The sequence below is a fragment of the Vulpes lagopus genome, chromosome 6, assembly GCF_018345385.1.
Source record: "Vulpes lagopus strain Blue_001 chromosome 6, ASM1834538v1, whole genome shotgun sequence".
Lineage (NCBI taxonomy): Eukaryota > Metazoa > Chordata > Mammalia > Carnivora > Canidae > Vulpes > Vulpes lagopus.
This window is the reverse complement of record NC_054829.1, coordinates 10,096,005-10,114,258: the sequence shown is the minus strand read 5'-3', so window position 1 is coordinate 10,114,258 and position 18,254 is coordinate 10,096,005. Positions and strand designations below refer to the sequence as shown.

Sequence of the window (18,254 nt, the reverse complement as noted above, 5' to 3'; positions counted from 1 at the left end):
TTTCTAATTTAGTCTTCCACAGAGTAGAGAAGTCTTCTCTTTGTACCTCCCTCTTGGAGAGGAATCTTTCCGAGAAATGATTGGTTGGTTTAATTTAATTACTGCTGAATAATTTTCACAACTTTGCTTGCAGACTGTGTTAGAGCTGGACAGAATGGAAATGTCAATGGATGCGGTAAGTATACACTTTACCTTAGCCTGAAAGAATATCTTAAAATTGGCAGAAACTCATCATAATGTTTCATAATTTCATTTTAAACTTTAAACTTAGTTTCAGAAAAAGTTTTATGAAAAAGATTTGTTGGATCAAGAGAAAGAAAGAGAAGAACTACTTCTTATGGAAATGGTACGTTGTTTTCACATGCGCACACACACATACTTATTTCTGACCACTATGAGCTGTACTTTGTTATGGAACCTAATAAGTAATTTCCTTCAATTTCACACTACAGTTTTTCTTTCTAAATGACTAAAGAAGAGTCCTGATCTTTTGAAATCTCTTTTATGAACTACATAAACAAATGTAGGAAAACTACATTTGAGAGTCTTTAAAAAAACAACTACTCTACTGAAGCATATAATTGGCATACAATTAAACTGCATATATTGGGGATCCCTGGGTGGCTCAGCAGTTTAGCACCTGCCTTCAGCCCAGGGTGTGATGCTGGAGTCCCGGGATCGGGTCCCGCGTTGGGCTCCCTGCGTGGAGCCTTCTTCTCCCTCTGCCTGTGTTTCTGCCTCTCTCTCTCTCTCTCCCTCTCTCTGTGTGTCTATCATGAATAAATAAATAAAAGCTTTAAAAAAACTGCATATATTTAAAGTGTACAATTTGATGAATATTGACATATAGGTAATCCATGAAACCATTGCCACAATTAAAATGCCAAACATTTTCATACCCTCAGAAGTTTCTTTGAGCCCCTTTATAATCCATATCTTCTACTCTGGGCCCTAAGGACCGCTAATCTAGTTTCTGTCACTAAATTAGCTTGCAACTAGAATTTATATAAATTTATTCATATGTAACATTTTCTGTTCATGCTTCTTCTCACCACAATAATTGTTTTGACATTCATCCATGCTGTTGTATATATTGATAGGCCATTCCTTTTTATTTCTGAGTAGTATTCCATATTATAGACATACCACAGTATTTACCCACCCCTTAATGAGCACTTGGGTTACATTTAGTTTGGAGATGTTAGAAATAAAGCTGCTATGACCATTTATGAAGAAGTATTTGGGTGGACATATGTTTTTGTTTCTTTTGGGGAAATACTTAAGAATGGAATGGCTAGATCATATGGTAGGACATGTTTGACTTAAAAACAAACAAAAACTGCCATTTTACATGTCTATCCACTTGGTGGATGGCTTCAGTTACCCCATATCCCCTCAGCTTGATAGGGTGGTTATGTAATCGTGTCTCATTGTGCTTTCAAATTGTGTATCTCTGATGCCTAATGAGATCGGATGTCTTTTTGTTTGTTTATTGGCCATCCTTATCTCTTATTTAATAAAGTCTGTTTTCAGATTTTAAAATGGGTTGTTTATCTTCAATTCTTGAGATGTAAGAGTTGTTTATACACTCTCAATACTATTCATCAGATATACATTTTATGAGTGTTTTCTTGGAGTCTATGGCTTATCTTTCATTTACTTAATGCCGTTTTTTGAAGAGTAGTTTTTAATTTTGATGAGGTCAGCTTATCAGTATTTTCTCTTATTGTTTATGCTTGTTTGTTACAATAATCCTTTGTCTATCCCAAAGCTACCAAGAATTTTTCCAATGTTTTCTTGTAGAAATTTTAGTTTTAGGTTTTACGTGTTATGTATGAATTATATGTATAATTCTGTTCAGTTTTATATATTTTTCCCATCTAAATATTCAGTTACTCTAGCATCATTTGTTAAAAATTTCCTTTATTGAATTGCCTTAGCACCTTTAAAAAAAAAACCCGATTGTCCATATATGTATGTGTTTATTTCTTGACTCCCTATTCTGTTCCACTGATTTATATATTTATACTTTTGGTAATTCTAAACTGTATAGCCATAACATTATAGTAATTCTTGAAATCAGGTAAGTTAAGTTTTTCAACTTAGTTCTTTTTAATTGCTTTGGCCAATCTAGGCTCGTTGCATTTTGATAGAAAGTTTAGAATCAGTTGTCCATTTACATAGAAAGCCTGCTAGAATTTTTGTTAGGGTTGTGTTAATTAGGATTGATCTATAGATCATTTCGAATAATTGCCATCTTAACAACCAATTTTCTAGTCCATGAACATTGTCTACCCATTCCATTCATTTAATCTTTACTTTTTTCTATGTAATTTTGGTAATTGTTAAGTGTGAGTTTAAGGAAGTCTTTCGTTAGATTTATTTCTAGGTATATTATCTTCTTTGGCATTATAAATGGAATTATAATTTTTAATTTCACTTTCTAGAATTTTGTTGCTGTCAATTACTGTTGATTTTTGTAAATTAGTCTTATATTTGTTCTAGAGTTGTTTTTTAGATTCAATAGGATTTTATACATGAGCCATTACAACTTCTTCAAGTGTAGCAAGATTCCTTCTCTTTAATTCAGTGTTTATGCCTTTTATTTCTTATGTCTAGTTGCAGGGTCTAGGACATCTCATATAATAAACCACTTCCAGTTGAATAAAAGTAATGGAAGCAGTCGTCCTTGTCATTTTACTGATTTTAGGGAGAAATATCTAATTTTTCACCATTAAGTATGATGTTACCAAGAGGTTTTATGTGGATGTCCTTTATCAAATTGTGGAAGTTCCCTCATATTCCTAGTCTACTAAGAGTTTTTATGAATGTTTATTGGTTTTTGTCAAATGCTCTTTCTGCATATTTAGAAATACTTGTTTTTTCTACTTCATCCTGTTAAAACATTGAATTACATTGATTTTTTCGATGCTAAATCAATCATATATTTTAGGGATGAACTCCACCTAGTGATATGGTGTTCTTTCCTATTTTGTTGGATTCTTGGCTAATTTTTAATATTCATCTATATTCATAGTGAAATTGGTCTATAATTTCCTTTTTTGTCATTTTGGGGTCTTTAAAATTTGATAGAATTATTCTGGCCTTATAAAATGAAATGTGTAGTATTAACCACTTCCTCTGTTTTCTGATGGAATTTGTATAAAATTGGTCTTATTTTTTTCCTTGAGTGTTTGATAGAATTCACTGGTGAAACAATCAGGGATTGGAAAGGATTTTGATAATTGATTCAACTACTTTAATAGATATAAAACTCTTCAGACTTTCTATTTATTCTTTTTTAAATTTGATGATGTTGCTTCCCACACCCAAAATTCTCTATATCATTTAAGCTATCAAATTTGTTGCCATAAAGTTGTTTATATTCTTATATTCTTCTTCTAATGTATAACAGACCCATGGTGATAACCCTTGTTTGATTCTTCCCTTAGTGGCTGTTCTATCTCTCTTTCCCTTCTTTCTCTTTTTCTCTTTCTCTCTTGGAATTATTTTTTGGTGGTTTCTCTAGAGTTTACAATATACTTAACTTTTCAAAGTCAACTTATTATTAATGTTATACCACTTCATTTAATAATGATGCAGATCTCTACCCTTTCTTTTGTTAAAATATTTATGTGAATTATATTTGTGTTGAAAACCCCATGAGTCAGTTATCTCATGACCACTGGATCTAAACTTTGCTCTAAGTTGTAATATATACCTTTGAAGCATTTAAGAGAGTGAACTTCTGTGTTTACTTTCTTATTTTTACCATATCTAGTACTCTCATTCATTACTGAGGATCCAAAAGTCCCTCTGTTATTTTTTTTCCTTCAGCCTGAAGGACTATCTTTAGTTGTTCTTGGGGTGTAGGTATTTTGTGACATATTTCCTTAGTTTTCCCTAATCTGAAATATTTTGTTATCTCCCTTTGTCCCTGAAGGATATTTTCACTAGATATGGAATTCGGGGTTGATAGCCTTTTTCTTTCTGTACTTTATATATGTGTTCTTGTCTCCAGAGCATCTGATAAAATATTAGCTCTAATTCAGATTATTGTTGCGTGTATTGTGGCTTTTCTCTGGCTACTTTAAAGGTTTTTTCTTTTTATCCTTTGTTTTTAGCAGTTTGCTTTTGATGTGTTTAGGCATAATTGACTTCAAATTTATCTGTCTTGGGATTTGTGTAGCTTCCTCAATCTATAAATGTGTATTATTTCCCAAATTTGGAAAGGTTTGAGCCATTATTTATTTAAACTTATGTTTACTCTTCAGGGTGCTTAGGTGGCTCAGTTGGTTGAGCATCCAACTCTTGATTTCAGCTCAGGTCATGATCTCAGGGTTGTAAAATTGAGCTCTGTGTTGGACTCCTCATGCAGCAACAAGTTTACTTGAAGATTCTGTCCCTCTGCTTCTCCCCCAACCTGCATATGAGCTCTCTCTCCCTCTCTCTCTCAAATAAATAAATAAATCTTAAAAAAAAAATAAGTAAATATGTATTCTCTCCTACTTCTGGGTCTTTGATGTTAGATGTTTTGATATTGCCCCACAGGTCCATGAGATTTTGTTCTTTTCTTTTTTTTCCTTAAACTTTGTTACTCAGAGTGAATAATCTCTGTTGATCTGACTTCAGTGTCACTGACTCTTTCCTGTCCTCTCCATTTCAGCTGCCAAGCTTATTCAGTGTTTTTATTCCCAGTGCTGTATTTTTCAGTTCTCAAATTCCCATTTATTTCTTCTTTATATGTTCTATCTCTTCATGGAGAATTGTATGGTAAGATTAAACACTTATGTGGAAATCTTCTGAAAAACGATCACATTGCTTTAGCAGCCTTCTGAGACAAAGATCGAAGTTCAGGATTCCTAGTGATAGAGGTTGTAGAACATAAGCAGGCTCTAAAAATTTTTAGGACTCAAATGACCTAAACCCAAGACAAAAATCAGGTATTAGAAAAAGACCTACAGATGATCCTGGTTTTGGAGTTAGCAGATAAGGACTTTAAGACAACTCTGATTAATATGATCAAAATAGAGGAAAAGTTGGACAAAATAGATAACACTACTTGTGAGCTCACTTAATGACATTTTATTTTTCAATTTTACATGTTTTCAGTGTTAGAGATTCCATTTGGTTCTTTTTTATGCAGACCAGTTCTGTGTGGAAGACTTTTTAATCTATCATCTATTTTCTTCCTGTTTTTCTTTACATGTGCAATCAAAACGCATGCATGTTCTCCAAGTTGTTGAGTATAGTGGAGTTTTTTTTGTTGTTTGTGTGTTTCTTTGTTCTTAAATTTTAAGTAGGCTCCATGGCCAATATAGGGCTTGAACTCATGACCCTGAGATCAAGAGTTGCATGCTCCACCAACTGAGCCAGCCAGGTGCTCTGAATGTAGTGTTTTATATGTGTCAGTTATGCTACATTTGCTCAGAACTTGGTATGTTTATTGATGTTCTTGCCTACTTGTTCTGTTTTTTTGGGATAAAGGACTCCTCTGAGTTTTGGTAACATTTTGTTTCTGGATCTGGAAGCTGGTTATGTAGGTATGTTCATTTTGGGAAAATTCATTGAGCTGTGTGCACTTATAATTTGTACACTTGAGTGTGTTATACTTCAGTAAAATGTTTAAAAAATACCGAAAAGACCATTTCTTTTTTCCTCTGTCCTTTTAGAGAAGGATAATTGGTAATTGCCACTTACCAATCAGAAGTGAAAAAGACTCGTAGTAAATAGTTTGATGATGAGAATTGGCAAATGTCTTCTAGAATATAAAGGCGAATTACAACAATGATACTAAACTCATTGTTTTAACTTGACAAAACCCCCAGGGTAAAATTCAGTGGATGTTGAAAGCACACAAATCCAAAAGAACCTTGACTTATTTTGACAGTAATTTATATTAAAAAATTCTTTCCTAAGGAATTTTTGTAAACTGTATTTGTAAAGCTTAGAGTACTTTCTCATTAGAAGAATTTTCTAAATCTATGCTTACTTTTAATGCTAACATACTGTTTTAATAATAGGAACAATTAGAGAAAGAGAAGCAACAGAATGATGGGAGGCCCGTGAGTGATAAGACCTTTGAAAAGAAACGTAAGTAGTTTTCTTGTGTCTTCACAACTAAATTGTACAATTAAGGTTGCATCCTGGCATTTGGAAAGTCCGTGCTGATTTTCAGATTTGATGTGGAAGATTGCTTCATTTTCTTTCATTTTCTAAAATTTGTTTTAAAAAATTGGCTACTTCATATGGTACTGATTGAAGAATACATGAATAAATTGTGGGAGTCAGTGTGGAGATTGAGATCCTTCAGAGGAAAACTTAAAGTCTGATAACAGACTTTATGAGTCTGTGAAATTGGTCACTGAATGGCTAAGATTGAAATATGTAAATATATAAAGTAAGAATATTCGGGAAAGAGCATGCTGCCTAACTAGGGACAGTGACTCATGTTCTCTGTGTTTTCTTGGTTTATGGAGATTAGGAGCTCAGAGGAAATTACAGCATTTAAAATAGAGTTTGTTTTAGGTAGAGACACTAAGACACCAACAACTCTGCCCAAGAGCATCCCTATTTCTGTTCCTGGACCCTCTGGAACAAGCACCCCATCGACAAGTAAGAAACAACTTCTTTTTATGTCTCCTTTTTCCCTTTTTTGTAAAAATTAATTACAGGGAAAATCACTCCACTAGATGAGATTCTCAGATGCCTTTTACCTATATCATTCATTGTTTTGGGAGTTCTTGACAGGCAGTAGGGGTAAGAGATACTCCATTTAGCTCTCTGAGCTAAGGAAAGGAAGCTGGGCCACCTGTATCTAATGAAAGAGGCGGGGAGTTGGTGAGGGGTTGGGGCAGCTAAGGATGAAATGAACAGCTGCATTTTCCTTCTGCTTATTGCTCTAGGCAAAGAAATCAAGAAATCCAAACTGATTCGAAGCCAGTCTTTTAATAATCAAGCCTTCCATGCAAAATATGGCAACTTAGACAAGTGTGCTAGGTATGGTCTGTCAGCTATTCATGTTTTAACCCAACTTTTATTTTGTAGTTGCACACCCTTATTATGTGAAATATTTACATTATGTAAAGTCAGGATTAATTTGGGGTTTTGTTTATGTCAATAAATTGTAAGTTTTTTTCTGTAAAGATTCTCTATGAAAAAAATTGGACTCTACCAATTTGTATAAGAACAGGTTTTATGGCATTCTAGGAAGACTATTGCCATGATGCTATATAATAATGTCATGGGAGGTGGTGCTCTATCACATAGGTCACTCAACCTCTAAGTGTATATGGACATGCCCCATTTGCTAAGTGGATGTGAATATCCACATACTGTTGATATTGTTTCTATATAGAGAAGCCACAGGTATGTTTCTGTAGTAAAGTGATCACAACAATTCTAGTTGAATGTCTGGTTTCTCCTTTGGCCCCACAGACTGAATTATAAACAGCTAAGATTAGGAGAGAATTAGCATAAATTCAATGACAACTTTTTATAAATGTTGTAAATATATAATATATAACAGCTGTATATCAATCAACAAAGGCAATTTTAAGTAAACATAATTGTCCTTGAAAGTTTTTATTGAGAAAAAAAATGATGTGGGAAAAATAGGTTTTTCTTTTGTTAAAGATAGCTTGCTCTAGATCGTTAGCTGTATTTTGGGACATTTTCAATATATCTATCTGGAGTTCTAGTCGATAGGGTGATCTTGCAATGGACAAAAGAGATGAGAACTGAAGATAAGTTATTTCTAGGAAAATTTTATCCATATCATCTGTCTTAGCTGAGCACCAAGAGAAAAACTTTGATTCTGATGTAGCAAGTTTAAGGAAATTAAATTTGTCTTTTAAACTTTGTCTTTTAAATTAAAGACAAAGGAATTGTCAGGAGGCATGGCATGTAAACAATAAATGAGAAGTGAAAGTAGCATGTGTGCTTCATCATAAGTAGAAGAGAGCATTAAAAAAAGATTAGAAAAGACCAAGTGCCTAATGACTGAAGTGAAAGAACAATGTTCTTGTATTTTAAACTAAATCATGTTCTTTTCTAGTAAAAGTTCTACAGCAGGATATACATCTTCTGTCTCAGGGTTAGGAAAGACTTCTGTGATTTCACTACCTGGTAAGTAGAAATCTGAGTTCTTCAAAAAAAAAAAATGCTAAATGTAATGAAATATTATTTTTTTAAGGACCAATTTCTTTATTTCTATATAGAGTGTTTTCCTGAAACTTACATCTTTATCAAATGCCCAAATAATTGAACTTTTCCCTAGCAACTGAGAAAATACTTGACTGTGCCATTTTGTTTTTATTGTGAAGACTCAGTATTTAATACTTTTGAAAGAGAGAAAGGACAGTAATAGGGTAGGTTGTTCCGTAGTCTGAGGGCCTCCTGGGGCACAGATTAAAAGTTTTTGTAGTAATTTTTAGGGAAGTTAAGAATACTAGGGCTTCATGGTAGATCACATGCAGCCGAACATTTACAATATTATATATTTGAAAGTTTATACCAGGGGTCAGCAAGCTTCTCCTGTTAAGGGCAAGATAAGTAAATATTTTAGGCCTTGTTGGCCAAATTGGTTTCTGTCACAATTATTCAACTCTGCTGTTGAGCAAAAAGCTGCCATAAACTGTACATAGTGAATAGGTATGGTTGCATTCCAATAAGATTTTCTTTACAAAACCAGCAGCAAGCAAGATTTGGCTCACGGACTTATAGTTTGCTGATCTCTGGCTTATATAATAGAACCCAGAATTATACTATGAATAAGGGGAAATATATTGCTAAAAATTACTAGTGGCTCCTAAGTATATTTTTAAGTTTTTGCCTTAGCATATTGGCTGAAAATTATAGTACTGATCTTTGGTAAGTTTTTAGTGTAAAGAATAGCAAATCTACTCAAAGGTCAGAAACTTTTTAAAGTTTGGTCACATTTCCTTCCCAGGTTATGTGTTGAGTATTTTGTCTTCCTATTACCTCTTATTATATTCTTATATTATGAAGAATAGATATACACTCACTGGCTCTATAAACAGTATATTTTCATTTGTCAGATCAGAAAAATCTTTCTAATATTAAAGCACTGACATTCATATGCCATACATAGAGTGGTTTTACAAGGTAGACTAGGAGTAGCATAAAAAACCTGGAAGAATTTGATAATGGAAAGTTTTTGAGCTAAAAGTTATCAACATTTCTTGAAGTGGGGGTTATAAATAATAAAACTATTGATTACTTTTATAATAGCAAATCAGTGAATTCTTTAGGAAATACTAAGAGAGCATTCGGGATTTGTGAAGTTTATAATACAGTGTCTACGAATTTCATATATATGAGTCAGTTTGAATTAGCTCAGATTGGAGCTAAATGGTGCAGATGATTCTTGATAGCCTTAAGTAGTTCTTCAGACTTGCATGGATCCAATCTGGCCTCTTGGAGATGACTTCATATGAGCATATTTATTCATGAACCTGTAACAAGTCTTGCCAAGAAATTTCTTTGCTTAAGTCATTAAGAATATTGATTCGGAACAGGTTTTTTTTTTCACGTTTTAATTATGTGCACTAATTTCTTCAGTTTTGACTTTGCTTGTTCTTACTTTGAGAATCAAGAGTGATCAACTGATCCTAAAATGTATCCAGAATCTTAAGTAAAATAATTTTATAAGGGTAAATCTTTTATTAAAATATTAGAAAAATATTCTGTCTTAAGGGTTCAATGTTATTTTGGGGAGAGGGAATATTGCCTGAATGAATGAAATCCCTTCCAGGTTATTATGTATTACTTAATATATATATATTATATATTATATATTGCTTTATGAAGTACAGACTGAGGAAAAATTATATACCTGATCTACAAAGAGAAAAAGGAAACAAAGTGTCTCTTAACAAATGCATTAGGTGTTCACAAGAGAAGAGATTTTACAGACTTTGGGACTTAAGGCAGGTCTTAAGATACTTCTATCATTGGGGATGAAGCCTGAGGCGTGCTAGGATTTCTGATAGGCAGAGATGGGTCTGGAGTAACATCCTACTCAGAGGGCCTGTAATAAAGAAGACATGTCAATGTCTTGAGGAAGCAGCAGTAGGCCAGTCTGACTGGAGCACAGAGTTGAGTGTGAGAGAGTGGGATAAATAGAGCTGAAATGAAAGGTCAGTTATGCTTGGAAGGCCAAATTGAGGACTTTTTACTTACCACGAGCCCATCGTTAATATTTTGGTGACTTTTGCCTGTTGTCAATTCCAACATTTATCTAAGGCTATGTGAGCACAACAGACTGGGGGAAATACACGGAGAATGCCAGTAAGGAGTCAGGGAAACCAACTGTAATGTATCCATTATTAGTGGGTATGAAAATCTGTGGAGCCCTTTTGGAAAACAGTTTGGTGAAGTTCATCAAGAATCCTAGTTTTAAAAAGTAGTCTTTGATGCAAGCAATCCCATTTCTAGTGACCCATCATGAAACGGTGGGATAAAATACATAAAATGTGATAAAAAATATCATAGCGTATGGTATGATGTGATGAAAATGGCACTTTACCTCTGTCACCCTTCCTTAAACCTATAACCTTAGTCTAATTCTAAGAAGAGCATCTGATAAATTCTAATAGAGGGGCATCCTGCAAAACATTTGGCCAGTACCTCTCAAAGCTGGTAAGGTCACCAAAAACAAGGAAAGGCTCAGGAGGGCCAACAAGTAAAGGTAATGTTGTGTACTGGATGGGACCCTGAGACAGAAGCAGACGTTAGGCAAAAACTAAGGAAATCTGGATGCACTGTGGATTTTAATTAGTAATAATGTCTCATTACTGGCTCATTCACTGTAACAAGTGTAGCATACTAGAGTGAAGTGTTAGTAGAGGAAACTGAGTGAGGGGGTGGATGAAAATTCTCAGCGTTATCTTCTCAATTTTTCTGTAAATCTAAACCTTTACATAATAAAGCCTATTTTAAAAAATCACTTTTATAGTAACTCCAAAAACATTAGGTCTTCAGGAATAAATTTAACAAAATGTATATTCTGTATACACTAAAAAATTCAAAACATTGCTGGATAAAACTAAAGAAGAGCTAAACAAATGGATACATATACTGTGTTTGTGAATGGGAAAGCTTAATATTGTTAGGATGTCAATTCCTTTTAAATTGATCCAGAGATTTAATGCAATCGTGATCAGAATTCTAGTAGTCTTTTTGTAGAAATGCATAAGCTGATTCTAAAATCTCAATTGAAATGCACAGAACTGAGGATAGCTAAAACCATTTTGAAAAAGCAAACCAAATTGAGAGAGCTTAAACTGCCTCATTGCAGCACTTACTAGAAAGCTCCAGTAGTCAAGACTATGTGCCTACACTGACATACATGTGCAGCTGAGTTTCCATAAAGGCTCCAGGATAAATCAGCAGTAATGGGATAGTATTTTCAAAAAATGAAGCTGGAACAATTAGATACCTATATCTTCTTATTAGTTTCAGAGGTAGAATTTAATGATTCATCAATTGCATGTAACACCCAGTGCTCATTGCATCAGGTGCCCTCCTTAATGCCCATCACCCAGTTATCCCATCCCCCCATCCCCCTTTCCTCCAGTGACCCTCAGTATGTTTCCTAGGTTCAGCATCTCTTAGGGTTTGTCTCCCTCTCAATTTTCATTTTATTTTTCCTTCCCTTCCCTATGGTCATCTGTTTTGTATTTAAATTCCACATGAGTGAAATCATATGATATTTGTCTTTTTCTGACCAACATTTTGCTTAGCATCATACTCTCTAGTTCCATCCACATTGTTACAAATGGCAAGATTTCATTCTTTTTGGATGGAATAATATTCCATCCAAATATATTCCATTCCATCCATTCCAATATTCCATTCCAATATATTCCATATAATATTCCATCCAATAGAATAATCCATTGTATAGTTATACACCACATCTTCATTCATCTGTCGATGAATGATTTGGCTATTGTGGACATTGCTGCTATGAACACTGGGGTGCAGGTGCCCCTCAAATTACTATGTTTGTATTTTTGGATATTTATATTTAAAAAAAATGAACCTCAATCCTTATCTCACACTACACATAAAATTCTCTCAGAATGCATAATAAATTTAAGCATAAAAGCTAAAACTATGACATTTCTGAAGAAAATGTTACAGAAGGAAGTCTTTGTGGTTTTGGAATAGATTTCTCCAGACCATGAAAGAAAAAGTTAACATATTGGACTTAGTGAAAATTTAAAACTCTGCTCTTTGAAATAAAGCATGACAAAAATAAAAGGCAGGACACAGATGAGAAGAAAATAATCATATTACATATACCTGACAAAGGACTTACAGTCAGGTTATACAAAACAAATCTTTAGAACTAATTAGTCAACTAATTTTAAAATGGAGGAAAAATCATGTATCTTCTTCTTCACGGAAGAAGAAGATATACAAATAAGTACATGAAAAATGCTTGACATCAGCAATCTTTAGAGAACTGCAACTTAAAAGGAACAAGAGAGGCATAAATAGAACCGAGGGTTGCCAGGGGTGGAGAATGGACAAGATGTGTGAAGGTGGGTAGGAGATGCAGGCTTTCAGTTAGGGAATGAGTAAGTCACAGGGAAGAAAGTCACAGCATAGGGAGCACAGTCAATGATATAGTAGTAGCTTTCCCTGATGACAGATGGTGGCTACCCTCATGGTAAGCACAGCATAACCTATAGTGAAATCACCGTTGTGTACTTGAAACTAATGTGCTGTTGCATGTCAACTATACTTTTAAAAAAAGTTAGTTTCAAAGATGGAATTCTATGCATTCCTTAAAATGTTTAAGAGAAAAAAATGTTGACTACATAGAAAAGTAGTCATGAATGGCTAAATCACAAAGTATGTTATAAAATAGAATGCACAGTAGGTCTTTATAAATTAGATGCATAGGTGTGCATATACATAGCCCGCTTAGGAAGAGATATTGAAACAATTTATATTAGAATGATTAAAGACCGTGGCTTTAGTTGCTAGAATTATGGTATTATAGAGGATTTTAATTTTTATACTGTTTTTGTGTTCCATTTTTAAAAATTATAGGTTATTCTTGTAATGAAAAAATATGTGATTGCTAATGCTGTAATTTGTTTCATGATGTCAGACAGATATTTTACTATATGTCCATCTTTTGGAAGATTTGGTAGACAGAAGACCCAGACAAATATATTAAATCAAGAAAATGCTAATTTAAAATTTTTTTAAAGTTCCAAATTAAAAAAAAGCAATGGGAAAAAACACAAGGAGATAACACTTTACGGTCACTAGAATGTCTAAAATAAAAGACATAATATTAAATGTCTGTAAGGATATAGAGAGCAACTCTCCAGAATGCTTATTTGTTGCTAGTGGGCATGTAAAATGGTACAACTGCTCTGGACAACAATTCAACTGTTTTTTTTTTCTTTTTAAATGTGTTTCATATTTTTTTAAAGATTTTTTAATTTATTCATTTGAGAGAATGTGAGCATGTGAGTGAGAGCATGAGCAGCGGGGAAGGTCAGAGCGAGAGGGAGAAGCAGACTCTCCGCTGAGCAGGGAGCCTGACACGGGGTCTTGATCCCAGGAGCTCAGGATCATGACCTGAGTGGAAGGCAGACTCTTAACAATTGAGCCACTCAGGCGCCACTTGGCAGTTTCTTATAGAGTTAAATGTACGCTTATTATGTGATCAGCAATTCCACTCCTTGGCTTTTATTTACAAGAAATTAAAACATGTATCTATACACAGACTTGTACACAATCGTTCATAGCAGCTTTCTTTGTGAAAGTTAAAAACTGGAAAAAATCCATATGTCTGTCGACAGGAGCCATGTATAAATGAGTTTTGGCATATCCGTGCAATGCATATCAATCAGCAATAAAAGGGAATGAAGTATTGATATACACAAACAATAACGAGAATGAACCTCAAACTGATTTTGCCAAGTGAAAGAAGACAGACACACTGTGTGATTCCATTTACATAAAACTCTAGAAAATGCAAACTAATTTTTAGTGAATGCGGCAGATTGCCTGGAGTGTAGGGGAGGGGTTGCCAGGGTGCAGGAGGTACGGGGTGGGTGCATTTTTTTACTCTTGATGGTGGTGATGGCTTCATAGGCATGTTATGCATCTGTCAGACCTTAAATTTGTGCAGTTTCTTGTACCTAGGCTACACCTTAATACAATCGATCTTAAGAAAAGTCAGCTATCATTAACTTTACTTCTCTTAGGTTAACATTTCTTAGCGCATTCAGCATGTCTGACTGTACTTGAATTCATTTCAGATGATTCATTCCGCACTCGCAATGCCAGTAGCACTCCGACTTCCTTTCCCTCCAATCCTTCCCTACCGAGCACCTCCCGGGGGACAGGTAACTCAGTTGATCCAAAGAGCAGTGGAAGTAAAGACACACAACCACGAAAGGCTACCTTGTAAGTAATCCAGTGATGTGCCAAGTGTATCATTCTGCTCTTTAAGTACTTTCCAAAGAAGAGACAAAGTCTGTAATGAGGAAAAGGTATAAATTAAAAGGAATTCTTTTCACCCATGCCTCTATTATGTCTGATACTTTACATAAGATGATACAGATATGGCAAAGACACTGAAACCCTAGGGGATCAACAGGAATCTTGAAATGGCTGCCATTCAAACCTGAGGTCCATTTATTTTTTTGTGAAGTGTTTGCATTCAGGGCATTTATCTCTGAGAAGACACTGGGTATAATTGCATCCCTTTTGCACACCCAGCTCAGATACACAGTATGTAATCAGCCAGTGCTTAGAAAGGTCAGTACAGCTAATGCTCCTGAAGAAATAGGACTGCAGCCTTATAATCTAGGATTGTGGCTCTGGCAAACTGAAGAGTTCTACAGACCAAATTTATGCTTTCATGTTATGGTTATAAAGGGCCTCTACTCAGCTTTTCCCTTGTGGTTCCTTTTTGTGAACTATTTGTATCTTGTTTGAATTGTTGAAGCCTTTGGTACTTGCAGTTGAAACATTGAACAGGGCAGACTATAAAAATCTCCAGGGTGAGAGAGGAGCTCAGGGTAGAACTGATTCAGCCAAGATGTCCAAACCATAGTTAGGGTTTATACTTTCATACCGAACTCCCAAACCTTCTGATTAGCATGGAGTTTAAACAGGACTCAGGCTTTCTTTGAAACATATTTCACTGAATGCATGAGTATTTTCTTATGTAGTTTCTCAAATGCCTCTTTTTTTTTTTTCAGAAACTACATGCTATTACTCCCTTTTAGGAACTGAATATCATAATTCTAAATTTTAATTGGCTGTTGGTATATAAAAATACAGATGTATTCAAAATTCATTCAAAGCTTAGGAAAAAATGTATTGAATGGAGCTCAAGGAGAGAGTAGGAGGATATAATAGAGAAAAGCAATAGTAAATAGCAAAGGTGATATTGATAGTACAGATTAGTAGCATTTAATACAAAGGGTACTTTCATTTGTAGAGAATGTTCTTAGCCCCCCTACAATTACTGCTCAAACAATGACACTTTGAAGTTCTGTTTACAAGTCCTGCGGAGAGAGGCAGGACAGGATGGTGGTGTGTGGAGAGTATGGAGTAGCAGCCCTGCGCCCTGGCTGCAGTGGCCACTCAGAGCTCCGTGTGGTTCAGTAAGATGGAGTCTCCCTTCGGGAGCCTTCCAGGCCGGGCACCCTGGTCCTTACTGTCTGTCACCCTATGCTTTCTTCCTCTCAAAAGTCTGCCCTGGAATCCTTCTATTGAAAAGCATAGCTAATAACATCAGAATGTCATCCATTCTATTCTCATTTTTCTAAATGCCAGAGGCATTTGTAAAGTAAGGGTAGCTGAAACCTAATATTTATACCAGTTCTCCTTTATTTAGATTACCATCTTCATCTGTTCTTGCTTTGCTGTGTTTTTCCTTTTATAGACTGAATTTTCTCTTGCTCAGTATACACCCTATGTAACATAGCCATATGGATATTACATATCCATAGAATTGTATACTCGATTACATATACTTGAGGGTTACAAAAAAGAATCTAGAAACACTCTAAAAAATCACATCATTTGTTTATTCTTTTGTGAATATTCTGAAGGAGGAGGAATGTTGGTTTTTTTAACAGGAGACTGGATATCAAGTACATAACAATTTCTATATAACATGGTTCTAGTCTAGACTTTCTCATGAATGCACACCTGCTGCACAACTGGAACAGCTGAGTGAGATGTGCATTGGTCTGGTTTCTATGAAGTATTATGCACAGTTCGGTGATGTGCCATATTGAAATGAAAATAAGCTTATGAAGTGATTTCAGAAAGTATTAGTTATTTCAGTATTGCTTCTTCAAAAAATTCCATGTGATACATTCTCCCACTTTTGGGTGTTATAGAGATGACCCATTTGGTATTTAGGGGTATCGGTGTCTTAAAGTAGGTACAAGAAGGCATCATATCTTATGTCCTTTAAGGCCAAACAGTTGATATATTTGGGTCTATGTTCATTTCCATTATTGTTATACAAAAAAAGTGGGGAAATTATATGAACTGAATTGAATGCTATATTAGATGTATGTAGGATTTGGTAATTAAAGAGTTCCAGGTAATCCTTAATGCGTGATTTCTTTTTCACTTAATCAAACTTAACCAGAATCCTCATATTTTCAGTTTATTTGAAGTAGATTATATTTCTTACTTTGTAAGCATTATATGTACAAAATTTTTCATGTTTTGTTTTCTTTTTCTCTTCTCTTTTTCCTTCCCTCCTCCCGCTCCTCCCTCTCTCCCTCCCTTATTTTCTTGACAAAGAAAATCGAGAAAATCCAATCCTTAAATCATCCACTTGATGAAGGAAGCAAAACAAAGACAACTGGAGATAATGTGATTGATGGACAAAACCTAAAGCAATGGCTGGGCTTTTTCTTTCTTTCTTTCTTGTCTTTTCTTTTTTTTTTTTTCTTCTTCTTCTTTTTTTTTTTTTTTTTTTGGTTAATGAATGGAAAAGAGACACATAATGGCAGCTGATGTTGATAAACTTTAAACTTTCCATGTTTGAAATTAGATTCCCTAGCAGGTATACTATGTATTTCTCAAGTAATAATGTGGTTACAGAATTCCAATGTCATAGTGAAGTGCAATGAAAACAACTTTAGGTATGCGCTTTTAGCACCGCTACAGAAGAGACCAGTCTGCATTTATCTGTGCAGGAAACCATCTATTTAACTGTCCTAGAGTTTTAGCACTCAAAAGTTATATGAAAGTCCAAATCAGCTGAAATTGCTCTAGCTAATCACTTGGAAAGGCCTTGGAAGTAAGAAAGACATTGCATCTTCTGGAAAATCTCCAAGCCCAATTGAAAAGTCACATTGAAAAGGGTACGAACAGCTGTCAGCACCTTTATCATTCCTGCCGGTGAGGCGACAGTGTTGTACCTGGACATTCTAAAATTTCAATTTGGCAATGAAAATTCTACCAAGATTTCTGATAACTTTTAGCTACGAATACCTTAAAAATAATAGATTGATGATTTCATTTCCTAGAAGACTTTATTTTATAAATACTTTGTTTACATTTTAGATTGTATTTGTCCTTAATTTAAAATGATGAATCTAGTTTGAATCAGCTGTTATTCCAAGCTATCATGCTTAAGCTATGTCAACAGCATTTATTTGTACTAATGCTAGTATTTCCATCAATATTTGCCTGTGGAACATATACAATTCTTAATTTTAAAATGTCAGTTCTTGAGATATACTGTATGAAGCTATTGTCAGCTTCTCGATTTCAAAATGCAATCAGCATATAACTATATTGATATTAGAGAGTGTTTGTTTTTTAAAATATATTGATGTATGATAAAGATGATCTAATTTGTGAATGCATATGCGTGTGTGGTTACTTTTTATAATGTGAAATAATGAATAATGAGTTTACTCAAAATAAAACATAGGTTAATGAGATACCAGTGTTCGTGAAAAAAGTTTTAAATCTTTCCTGCAGTTTTTATTCTACAATTAAAGAGTAAGTTCATTTTTCAGTAATGAATGAGAAGCGCACCAACATCAACTATAAATTAATTATTCAGGGGACAGCTACTCAGTGTGAGACTTCTCCAAGACATTCGTTTCCCCTTTTTCTTTTGTATGGCCTCTTCAGGGCTATTTTTAGCAAATCTTAGTGTCTTTCATTTAAAGATAGGTAAATGGAATTGTCAAACTACTCATTTTGTCAGTAAT

The 18,254-nt window shown here is 34.4% G+C and overlaps 1 protein-coding gene across 4 annotated transcripts in view; it reads left to right on the top strand.

The window, feature by feature from the left end:
• Positions 1-18,038, top strand: part of PPP4R4 (protein phosphatase 4 regulatory subunit 4) — a 99,094-nt gene extending 81,056 nt beyond the window's left edge. For 3 of the 4 annotated variants that reach the window (XM_041759946.1, XM_041759948.1, XM_041759949.1), the window contains 8 exons: positions 134-175; positions 272-346; positions 6,024-6,093; positions 6,529-6,615; positions 6,906-6,999; positions 8,057-8,127; positions 14,313-14,460; positions 16,828-18,038. In XM_041759946.1, coding sequence (XP_041615880.1) covers positions 134-175; positions 272-346; positions 6,024-6,093; positions 6,529-6,615; positions 6,906-6,999; positions 8,057-8,127; positions 14,313-14,460; positions 16,828-16,852 — 612 coding nt within the window. In that variant the 3' untranslated portion in view covers positions 16,853-18,038. The remainder of the gene's footprint in view (positions 1-133; positions 176-271; positions 347-6,023; positions 6,094-6,528; positions 6,616-6,905; positions 7,000-8,056; positions 8,128-14,312; positions 14,461-16,827) is intronic. The other variant, XM_041759947.1, reaches the window with a different exon arrangement.
• Positions 18,039-18,254: the final 216 nt, after the last annotated feature.